This window comes from Rissa tridactyla, chromosome 5, assembly GCF_028500815.1.
Source record: "Rissa tridactyla isolate bRisTri1 chromosome 5, bRisTri1.patW.cur.20221130, whole genome shotgun sequence".
NCBI classification, from domain to species: Eukaryota; Metazoa; Chordata; class Aves; order Charadriiformes; family Laridae; genus Rissa; species Rissa tridactyla.
The window spans coordinates 49,121,798-49,134,433 of NC_071470.1; the positions used below are offsets into that span (position 1 = coordinate 49,121,798).

The window sequence follows — 12,636 nt, forward strand, 5'->3', positions numbered from 1 at the left end:
AAATGTACAAATATACATCTTATATGTAGCTTATTTTAGAGTAACTTAAAAAGTCCATGCCATTAATAGAAGTAAATAATCTCTATAATTTACAAACTTCTGCAGAATATATAAAAAAATACTACTTCAAAAGGATAGTCCAACTCTGCTCCATTACCTGTATCACAGCATTGCAAAATTCAAGGGAATTCATGAATTGTACAAGGGCTGGTGACAAGAGCCAGTCATCTTCCAGCAGACAGTGCCACTCTTCTCCCTTGTCTTCCAGCTTTGTAGGCAAAGATGAATAGAGGCCACTTAGTCCTGTTGCTAATACCTGTATTTCAAAAACAGGAGAGAAATAAGTTGACTTTCCAACTGTCCATCTGCTTGAATGGCAATGCCACAAATCTTTTCTCTTACTAGTTTTAGTAACATAAAAGAGTGCTGAGATTAATTTAATTTCCCTTTGAAAGAGTCCTGTAACAGAAAGACATTAATATTTTAAAGAGCATTCCATATAATAACTTCTTTCAAGAGCTGGTATTTAGGAGAAAGTGATGGGCAAAAGCAGGTTGCCTTTTTTTTTTTTTAAATCCTAAATTATATTTTCTTTTAAATACTTGTAAAATCATTTTACATTTTCCTTCAGTCCCTTCCAGAAGCAGCCATCATTGCCATCTATCTACAGCTTGTCGTTCGTTGGTGATTTGAATGTTACTGCTTACACGTGCATATATGAAGTGATTCCACATGGAAATAGGAAATATTAGAAATGGAGGGGGAAAGTGCCCCCATCAATAAAAATGCAGTTCAGCCTCATATAGACCACAGATATATGTTGACTTTCATTCCTAGGCACTTGAGCTCAGCTGTTCTTAAAAAAAAATTAAAAATTCTAACTGTTCGTAATTTCTCATTTTCTTGTCTTATTTATTTGGAAGGGAAGAAATAAAAAAGCCTGAAATAAGTTACGGTATAGACATTGTTTCCAGTCATAGTAAGGCTTACAGACAATTTATACTGAAGCACAAGATTGTATTTTTAGTTACAATTTAAAAAGCGTATTTCCAAAAAGGTTTGTGGGGTTTTTTTTTAATTTTACTGAATATATCTAGAGTATTCATCATTTCAGATCAAGTTTTTAATTATTAAAGTTATTTGAAGCTGGAAACTTTCTAAATATTATTTTCAACTCTTGTCCTTCTGACATGATTTTACACAACTTCAGCATAATTTTTAAGATGATCCTCATTTTAATGGAATCATTAAGAGTCAGCCTGATGGAAGCCTTTTTAGTTTTCATTCAACAGACTCTTGTAAGAATTCTTCCTCTTTCTACAAAGGGCTGCTTGGCATCTACAGGGCTAGACAGTCAAAGCTCTGATGAAACACAACTCCTTTATCTATTAGGAAACAAACAGCAGACAATGTGCAGGTCAAAGACCAAGAGTTCAGTGAAGGGGATTCAGGTTTTGATCATATACAAGCGTAACAAATTAGAATTGCTAACTCATCCAGTCAGACAAAGGCTGTCTTTCTGGATGCTTTCCATCCCTAAATCACATAATTTTGAAGATGGGTTTATTCTGGCATACACAATTAAGCCAAACCTTAAGGGAAGAGGGAATACTGTGGAAAATTCACCGCTTTAGCACACTGTGCTACTTTTTTATACACATGTATACATAGATGTATAAAGAAAGATGCTGGAGAAACTAAGAAGCTAAAGCTGTTGAGCAAATCTTACACAGTCACATTCTTCTATAACCAGAAGGTTTTTCGCCTTTGTCTCACGGTGGAAGAGCTCAAAGCAAAAAGTTCGGAAAAACTTATGAGGCCTATAGAACTACTTATACATAAACCACACACTTACACTCCCAAACCCAAGCTTCAGACGATCCTAGGAAGGAAAAAACTCTGAAGACAACTTGAGTTTCTTTTGTTCTGCGGCCTGTTAATTAATGCACACTTAATTTTCCATTGCCTGCTTAAAATTTAATTGCTATTCATAAACGCATACTTACCCTCTCAGTAAACAATCTGATTATCAGAGCTGCATACTATCCACATTTCTTCTTCATGTGGAAGTTTAGTCCTTAAGCACAAGACACTGACCTTGAACAAACATTCTACTCTCCACTAAAAGGAGCAGTGAACTCACTACCAGTCAACGTCTTGAAGTGAAGGATTCTTTAGTTTGTCTGACTTACTGAAGTAAGAAGTGACAGATGTAGCTGCTAAAATCTGTAAAGTTTAAAAAGCACTTATTTTTGCTATAAAGTACAACACAAATGGCTCTTTGTGATATTATGTTTCTAAAGCTCTGAGACAGAGAATAGCCACTGGAAGCAATTTCACCTCTTAGGTAAAAAACATTTGAAAATTTTCATAGAAGTATATGGTATAAAACAGGATTACCATTTGAAATTACTAACAGAACTCTTCACATTCTATAAGCAGACATATAAAGTAATGCATATATATAGACTATATTATGGAGTTTTAATCGGTAAAATGATAGACATCAGTGAAAAAAAAAATCTGAAAGGAAAAGAAATGAATGAGTCCTTATCCTGGGAGGGCAAAATTCGTTTTATTTTCTGTTTTCCCCAGAGCAGTTTTCTTTTAAACTTCTCACAATATTTGTCAAGTCAACCCTACATGCTCATCTACTTTTACAAGCACCTCCAACAGTTTCTTTCTCACCATCGAGTCACGAGTCTCTCTGCAAACCAGTCTCCTTGATTTATTTACTTTCCCTTGACTCACAGAAGACACTGACTGAGTATATGATTTGTTATCTCAGACACATTATATGATTAAAATGTGTCATTAATACATAATCAATCGCTACCTGGCCAATTCCTTCCCTTTAATAGTTCCCTTTCCTCCCACATCCACAGTCCTTCTACCTCTGTGCAGCCTCAACTTTTCAAGGACATTGCAGAGCCATACTTCCTCCTGCTTTAATACTCAGTACCATGGACAACCTAGTTTTAAAAAGCTGCTAACAAAAGTTAGCTCAAAAAATAACATCAAGAAACCCTTCAGGTTCACTTTGGCACATATCTAGCACTGATTCAGGTATACAAAGCAGCAGAGATTTATGACCAGACTCCATCCCAGGGCACACCTATACTATGCAATAAGGCATGGCAAAGAAAACCCTATATGCTACCAACCAATTCCGCCCCAGAACCAGAGACATCACCACCACAGTGCCACCCAAATGCCATTCGTATCAGCACAGGACTGCACTAGCTGTTTTGCACTGATTTGAATGGTATGCAAGCAATGCCACTGACACCTACTGAATCTTGCACCAGAACAAAACCTGTTCCTTCAGCTCATCATACAAATTCAAAGATTTTGTGCTAGCGAGCTAATTCTATGTCACTGCAATAAAGTTTTATTATAGACTTAGGCCAGTCTCATTACTGTTCAGAAAGTCTCATTTTAGCACATTTTGACAAGAAGCCTTCCTAATTAGAATGATTGTCAATCACGGCTCCCTGCTGTTTGAAGGTTAATAGAGCTGGCTTTTATCTTCAGTGTAGAAAGGCTGCTTTTTTTTTTTTTAATTAATTTGAAGATGTAATTATGGAAGTTATAGCATGGATCCAATAATAGTATCTGTCTCAGGGACAGTTTGAGAATCAAGTTCATATTCTTTAGCAGCATCTATTAGACAAGGTCAACTAAAGTCTCTCAGCACAAGAAATTTGATGCAATATTTACAACTGACAAAGGAAACTATTTACAAGTTTTGTTTTGCAACTTGTAGGCCTCCTCCAGTCTGCAAACCTGGCTTTGCCCTACGACTCAAAGGACACAGCAATCTCAGAGGAAACGGAAACCCATGGCTGAAACAGTTGTCATGCACTAATGCTTAAGGCAGGGATTCTAGTGTGCTCTAAAGCTCTCTGCTTTAGTAGCTATATGGGGTTCCCCTCCATTTTTTTCTGGCATTTATTAAACTAAAATGCAAGAGAAGCAGAAGATAAAAGAATCAGTCAAACAAACTGGCACACAAGAGCAGCTCTTCTACAGAATGATATCTGGTTTTGAACCCATCCATTGCAGATCTCAAACTGATTTTTGTCATAAGGCCTGAAGAAGTAGGTGTTGTCACATTCATTCTGCTTTAGAATGGCTGTATGGCAACTTTGTTTGGTAAATTAGACTATTTACTTGGTTAACAGCAAAGGTTTTCTACTCATGTAGTAAGAGTGATTTGCCAGATCTAACAATGCAACACTACTACCAAGTTTTGTAACAGACTACAACATAGCAAGAGGGTGGTTTGCCTGGGATGGCCATAGAAACGTCTAATTCTGTGACAAAGGGCAAGTCTCCCTTTTATCTTGTAAAAATATTAGATTTCTGTAACACTCACACTATTGTCACACTTATTTTTTGAACTGTCGAACTGATGTTATAGTGTGGGAAGCATAGTCCGCCTAAGCTAGCACTGCCACCAGAAACAACAGCTTCAGAACAACTTGTTTCCATTTCTCATTCCCTTCACACCCAGAATCTCACAGGGGCGTCACGGTAAGACAGAACAGTTTTCCCTCCCACCAAGCTCTGCTATAACCTCCACCAGTTTCCCAATTCAATTCACTGCGTGACTGCAAAAACACTTGCACTGGCCCAAAAGTGCAAGGCGCTGGTTTGGAAACAAGGAGCAAGACTGCGTTTGGGAGTAGGGCTGGCTTAAAGAGTATGACAATTTGTGAAATAGCTGTTAGCAGAAACAAACATGTTACAATACATCTTTATCTAAAATTATAGAAAAGGATGAGAAGAATACAGGGGAGACAGCTAGTTTAGCACTGAAGAACAACTTACTGGGCAAAAATAGGTGTTTTCTGCTATGTGGTTTGCAACAACGTTGTTTTCTGCAGACAGAGACATTATGAAAAGCAGCGCATCACGGGCCTGTTGGCCTACTGTTCCTTCTCGATGGATGAAGGGAATCAGCAGGGAAAATATGAGGAAATTGGCAGCTCCTTGGTCCTCGCTGGTGTGGAAAAACAGTTCTAAAATGGAGGGATCTTTGGCTATTATAGAGCAGAGCTGGTTCAAGAGGACAACCAACTCTGTTTCCACCGTTGGAGTGGCTGTTCCTGAGCAGGAACTCAGCAACATCATCAAAGGCTTCAAGATGGGCTTATGATGTAGCAAAGGCTGATGAGACTGGGTTACTAGCATTTCATACATTTTGAGTTGCTCGATTTTTGTCTCATCGGTGAACTCTCGACGTAGGCTCCAAAGAAAAAGCTTCTCCATGATGTTTTCTGAGACCACAAACTCCAGAATAGGCCCCATTGAGGCATCCTTTGCTTGCTCTTCAATTAATAAGAAAAGCATGTGCTCCACATAATTCTGAACAGTGCTGGCCTCATCAGGTGAAATTGCCCCGTACTTTGCCTGAGTGTTTTTCAAAGGATCATGCTTCTCTAAGATTTTCAGAACCTAAAGAGAAACAAATGCAGATCAGTTATTTGAATATATTTTTTAAAAATATGCACTTACCCCTATAAGGAAAAAAAATAATCAAAATTCTTAACACAAAAATATCAAACTCTTTTTATGCTTTTAGTTTTTGTCTGTCAAGCTTTCAAAAATTTAAAAGTTTCACATTTGGCATGTACAATGCCAAATGTAATGCTTTCGTTAGCTTTTATAAGCACCTAAATTTGCCACTTTTCCTGTTGCTGAAAACTTGGGGTTCTCTGGAGTACGGATAAACTGGATTCCCTCAGCCTTCAGAAACTGAGTTTCAATGTTTGCCGTAAGTTTCTTCGTCAGAGAGGACTGAAATCAAAGGGCCTGCTCGTCAGCTAGAGTAACTGTACTCAGGAGTATCAATACCACGAGATGACTTGCAGTACTAAGAGTGGCAGGAACCCACAGAGCTGATCTTTTCTTGCCACATCTTACATGATACCAAATGGCGGCTGATGCCCACATACTCTTTCAACATTCATTATAGATTTAGGATTGAGTAAAAATTGTCATCCCAGCACTTACACCTCTGGGTTAAATTCTGTTCTGTATGCGATCAATAAAGCTCCTTGTCTGTGAAACAACCACTGTCTTTACCTCTTTTGTGGATTATAATTGCTACAAGAATGCAAAGGAACAGCAGCTCACTTAACATGACAACATTGTTAGAGTTAAGTGAGAAAAGGTGGCTCTTGAACAGTGGCTCCTCTCACACTGGAAACATCTCAGAAACACCAACATTCGGCTGGCTTGCTTCTCAGGATAGTCAAAAAACAGCAAAAGCAGCAGTACAGAAATCAATTTTACATAAACTGTTAGTTATTCATATTACTACAGCAAATAAGACCTTATATTATGGTGCTCGGAGCAAAACATCTTCGCCTAAAAGCAATTATAATCCTGATGACATGCAAACAATGTTTAGAATATGCTGAAGTGCATAATCTACACCTATCCATAATAAACAAGACTGTATACAGCTTTGCACCATGTGTCTAATATACTTTACAAGAGCCAGGCAAGCCTTAACCAGCACAGGAAAGGAAGCACAGAAGTTTGCAACAACGTCCAAGTCACAGTGAATCACTAGGAAAGGCAGTTATAAGATCTAGGCCTTCCAAAAGATATCACCATGTCCTACCACTTCGCTTTTAGATTCAAATCTGGAGTTCAAAGTGTGAACAGTAACAGATAACCATACCTTGGAAAGATCAATTACCTCTGTGTTTTAAAATGTTTTAATGTCATCTACCACATTCTGCATGAAAGATGTTTGTTCCTGAGCAATTCAGGATTTTTCCAAAAGTAAAAACGAAGCAAATTCCTATTAATGCAGCCTACTTCAAATCAATAAAACTAATTAACATTACCTGTGCCCAGTGTGTTCTAAACACTATCATGCATGTTTCTGGGTCAACACCCTGCAGGCTTGGAGCCTGCCGATTTTTGCTGATACTGGTTCCAGAAGACATTATAAATTTTCCAAAGGTCAAGCCAACTAGGCCATGCTGGATTTCTTCTGAAAATCCTGTAGTTAGCTACAGCTGTTCAAGCATCGTGATGAGACCGATAGTGTGTTTTGAGCTTTGGTATCCACAGAAATCTGTTTAAAGAAAAAACAAACAAAACTAAAACACACATATACCTATGCACATCAGATTATAGTGTATAACAGAAAACCCCCATACTCAGAGAACACTAAAACCTTCTTTCTTTTAATTCAGCTTGAGGATGGAATTTTTTTAAAGCATGTTATATGAAACCACCTTCTCAAACTTCTCCTCATGGCAATAGTTTCTAATGCTTAAACTTTTGAGATCAGTGACTGAATTAAGGTGCTACAGAAATAAATAAGCATAACAGAAGCTCACACAGTAAACATTTTATGCATGTGTCACTACAGTTTTAGTTCTTATTATGATATTTTTGCCAGCTGACCATGTCTCTTTTCAGAGTTGCTTAGTAACTAGTGTTGCATAGGCTATACAGGTTAAAAAAAAAATACAGGTATTTATATATTTTTAAACAATATTTTAATGAATAGATATAATTACAAATACTTAAAAGTTTTCTGTCAGAAAGCATATCATAAACACTTGAAAACATCTGTAGAACACCATATGCAAGTAGAAGTATCCCTCTGTATCAATACAAAAGTAACCAAAACCAAACAACATAAAAGATAAAACCTTCGTGTATCCAAAGTCAAATAAATTGAGATGTCATATTAAAGGACTATGAGAATAAGACCAAACATTGAAACATTCTTTTCATCCATTATTTAATATCCTAGATATCTGAGTATCAAAGTAGTTGCACACCTGCGGGGGAAAGTTAAAATGAAATAAAGGCAGATACCTTACAGATATTTGAGAGGCTTAAGAGAACATATTATTCCCTCAAGCACCAATATCTGAGTCACACCATCCCCCCCTTTTTTTTTTCCCCTCCATAAGCTTTTGCAAACCAAACAGGCTTTTCATTTAATTCAATTTTGGACCATACCAAAAAAAAAAAAAGTCCCACCACACCAAAAAAACCCCAAAAAAAACACCCACCACCAAAAAAAACCCCAAACCCCAAAACCCACCCAAGCCTCCACAACACCAACATACAAAGAGTTTAGGAAGACAACAAATGCACTACAAGTTCCACCAGCTCATGTAAATCATAGTAGATTTTTATTTTCATTGGAGACTGCATTTTGACGTGCTCTCCTTTTCTCCAGTCTTCATTAGGATTCCAGGGCCCCTGGACATTCATTGGCTTAGTGAAATACATGAGGATATTTCTGTACCACGGCCCATATGGCAACTCTGCCTGTACAGTAGGTATTTCTCTGCGTGCATCTTAAAAATCTTTTTTCTGTAGTGGACATCTCTGCGTGTGTGCTCTGCTTACGTTCTTGAAAGTGTTAGCACAGCAAAGCATACAGCCTGTCTCAAAAGCAGCACCAATTTTTGCCATTTTCAAAACCTCCAAAAACATACAGGGTACAACTCTTAATTAAGATTTCTGAAGCAAGCAAAAAGCAAAAGGTGGTTATGCATTCCCCTGTATCTATGTATGTATAATTCATGTGTTCAAAATTCAACTGCATGATCAGTGTCTCCCCCCTCCCCAAAGCAACCCTTGCTGCTTACAGCACATAAGATGCATTTCCTATGGATTTTCTAAACGCTCTCACGCACTACAATTAATGCAATATAGTTCATCCTTTTTGCAGATAAAACAGCCCATGTGCAGAGAAGCCAGCATAAATCCTGGATGGTTTATCTGTTTGGGTAACACTACTTCCAGAACAAAGATGGCACTCCATCAAGCTGCTCTCCAGATAATAAACCACATGGAACCAGATACACTAGACAGCATTGTGCAAACCAGTGAGAATTAGCTCATGAGAGCCTGCCAACACTGGGAACAGAAGTAATCCCTTATAAAATATTATCAAAGTCTCTCTACGCCTTGCCCCCCTACTCCACTCAAACTTCTCACCTGCCTACCTCTTCCATGCTCACACTGGTGTTACACTTTCAAGCACTCTCCTTCCCAACAATTCGCTTCATATGTTCATTTACTTGAAGGCACCTACCAGTATACTGCTACTTTGTAAACAGTCCTGTAAAAATGAATAGTACTGTTTCTACATCACTGATGTTCCTGCACAGGAAAAAAAAATATTAAAAATAATAATAATAATTAGAGATCTAAGTAGCAAGTAGATTTGAGAACCCAATTCAGAGGCCTAGGATCTGTTGGGATTTTTTTAATTGTTACTGACATAAGCAAGTAGGTACCATTAAGTTAAGTAGGTAGCAGTTCAATTCACTGCTTCTGGTGACTTTTGCTTGCATCTCTGAGCGCTCAACATTTCTACCAAAAAACACTCAGAAAGCAAGATGCACGGTTAGAGACCAATCAGAAAAAGCCTGCTCTAAGTAGTTTGCCTAATACTATACCTAATAATCCAAACCTGTCCACTTCCTGCCAGTTCCCTCTTTGTCAGCCCTCCCCTTCAAACGGAAATCTTCCCATTTCTGTAAAAGTTCAGCAGCCTCCTCCAGGCAAAAGTGTCCTTCACTGCACAGCCCCGATTCACCCTTTGAGCAGATCTGTCCTGCGCATGAAGTGAAGCACGCAGCTTTGGAAAAACTAATGTGATTGTGTAATTAAAGATGGTATCATAAGGTGCAGCAAGAGAACTTAATTAACAAAGCAGAGGCAAGCTCAATTCTGGAATTTACAAGTTGCTTGACTTCACAAGTTAGAGGTTGTTTCAATGTAGACCTTACATGTTATTTACCAATTTAAATAAAAGAAACTGATATTACACATCTAGATATCACAGGACAAATTCTGTCACCAGTATGATACCAAGAGTAGAATTGGAGACTTCAGATCAGCCTCCACTATTTAAGCTAGTAAACAACAACAAGGGAGATTATGGCTTTCTTCAAGAATGCTGATGAAAATCAAGTACCAGCCATGTAAGACTCTTGAGATGCATGAAGAGCTCTAGGATGTCCCACACACAAGGTACTATTTAACCTGTTACCTTCTCTTCTCCTCTAATTTGTTCTAATTCTCTTTTCCCTAGCCTTCACAGTTTTCTTTTTTCCTCATGTATCTTTCCTATCCCAGCCTCAGACTCTATTCCACAAACTTCAAGACAGTACTCACTCCCTCCCCATCAGACCCTCCTTTAAATACTTCTATCTTGTAGCTCTCTAAACATACTTTTTGGGGGTAGAGGTTCCTTACTGGTGTTTCGGTCATTACACACTCCTGAAATACTGCCTTACTTCTCTGCAGCTATGAGAAGACCTGAAGTGAACAGTAATGGTACATCTCTCACCACACATTCAAAACACAGCAAGATGCCAAGAGATCCAGTGACAGAGACACTGTTATGTTTACGTGTCCAGTAGGAAAGCTCCTTCCACAAAAGTGCTACTTAGTTATTGACATTTATGTAAGAACCACCGCTATGTTACTGAACACTCAAGTCCTGCCTCTGTTAACAGCTTACTACCTAAGCAGATGACTGCTACAGTCTGCACTTGTAATATGGACATCTTTTCCTACACAAGGATATCCTAAGTCTAGCCACCATATATAAAGAACAGATATAGCCCATGTGAAAGAAGTCTTGAAGACAAGCAGGTGTGTCCCCTCAACTGCTGCACAAAGTCCCATAAGGTCCTATTTCATAGAATGGTTAGAGCTGGAAGGGACCTTAGTATTTAAGAGCTTCTTGCTATTTCCAAGTCCCGATTTGGGCACACTCAAATTACAACACCGGGAGCTCTTGGATACACACGTCATTAGCAGCTGCCGGCATTTTGATTCAAATCATATCTTTTTCAGAGTTAGATGACACAAGAACAGAACAGCAAGGGCTTTCAGTGTTGCTAACTCTAGAAATGTCTATGCTACCGACCACAGAAAACTTCTAGGAAGGTTCCCTTGAGCTGATGTTGCATGCATCCTGTCTGATCCATTTACTCGATTTGTTATTAGAGGCACAAACACTACCCCATTGCTTGATAAAGATCTTTGGGAGTATGTGACTGACAAACTGTAAAACAGCAAATTCATCTCCAGCATTTATGTTCTCTAACTAAAACCTGCACGTAACAGTATACTGCACATACATAAAATCACGAAATTCAAGCCACTTACATCTTTAATAACAAAGAATCACGAAAAAAATCATTCCTCCCTTGGAGATAAACAGTAACATCTCAGTAAAATTCAGTCTAACAGTTCATTCTCAATGTCCACTCCTGCTGCACAAAGTCATCATAAACAGGCTATACAAAGCATCAAATGAAGAACAAAAATACCAAATTTAAGTCATTAGCTGAAAACAACTTGCCTGCAGCAAAAATTATGTTGATGAGGGATAAGTTCACTTGCATCTAGCCCAGCTATCAGATCAGAAACCTAGGAGTAGTGGGAAAACACAGACATTATTCTCACAGCAGCAAATACTATGGCTTTTTAATCATCTCTAATTTAAAAGTAACAAGACAGCAGCAAGAAGACTGCAATGTGCAACAATATTTCTAAGAACAAATCAATTCCAGTTTGGAAAGCATCTTGGGATACTGGGATTTCCTTAGTAATACAAAACACTAATAGATTGTGTAGGCTTCAAATAACTTCAAACTCTGTAGTAGTGTTTCAAAAGCGTACAAAGCTTTTGACAACTTAAGTGGTCACAGAGTACATCCTAAAAACAGTGCACCTATTTAAAAAAAGGAAAGTAATTGAATTGAAGAGATACTCTCTTTTAAGATACATATCATTCTAAAGTTAGCATGCTCTAGTTATAGCAGTAGAAGAAAGAATATATTCATTATGTTTCTGGTAAGCAGATTTTGTTACTAGACTAGTAGATTAGTAGATTTCCTTGATTATTTTGCAAGACGAAGTGCACCACAGTAACTGCAACATTGCATTATTCCCTGTGAAGTAAAACTAACTCCAATTAAAAAGGACAAATAACCTGACCATACTGAGTCCAAAGGTGAGAAAATAAATTAATTTATAAAACATTGATTCATGGAGGAAGAGGTAGAAGTGAACTTGGGGGCCACTAACAACAAAAGTAATTGTTTATTTTAATCAGCTCATTGTAAAAATTTTACAATAATTTAGCCTTTCCTCTCTGCTAAATCCTAATCAAGGTATTACTCCATTATTTTACAGTCCTGACAAGTGCAAATACACCTCTCCTGCAGTCCATTCAAAATTCTACTTCCAAAAAACACCACTCAGTTTAATTCTTTGACCCTGCCATCCCAGAACAAAACCTTTTTAGCAGGTAAACCTTTCTGCAATTCAATCGTATCTTATCTATCAGTCATTTAACCCTATTACAAGGCCAGGTACACTTACATATGACTTCTAGAGCTATTTCAGTTGCCTATACTGATAACACTTTTGTCTCTAATCACTTCTCTCCTACACAAGGTACCTGCCCCTACTGCTAAGGGTTTATATGTTTAAAAAAACCCATGTGGAACAAGAAGCCGCAGCGTACACATCACACACATGAGAAACTGAGGTTCAAAGAGACAAGTCACCATCTCCCCAAAGAACTTCCTATATTCTCTGTGTAACTGGACAACAGCTTTT

General features: G+C 37.9%; 1 protein-coding gene across 4 annotated transcripts in view; it reads right to left on the reverse strand.

Annotated features, from left to right (window-relative positions):
* Positions 1–12,636, reverse strand: part of FHIP1A (FHF complex subunit HOOK interacting protein 1A) — a 94,268-nt gene that overhangs the window by 32,522 nt on the left and 49,110 nt on the right. For all 4 annotated transcript variants that reach the window (XM_054204021.1, XM_054204023.1, XM_054204022.1 and 1 more), the window contains 3 exons: positions 6,864–7,096; positions 4,834–5,460; positions 158–316 (listed from right to left, as the gene is read on the reverse strand). In XM_054204021.1, coding sequence (XP_054059996.1) covers positions 158–316; positions 4,834–5,460; positions 6,864–6,965 — 888 coding nt within the window. In that variant the 5' untranslated portion in view covers positions 6,966–7,096. The remainder of the gene's footprint in view (positions 1–157; positions 317–4,833; positions 5,461–6,863; positions 7,097–12,636) is intronic.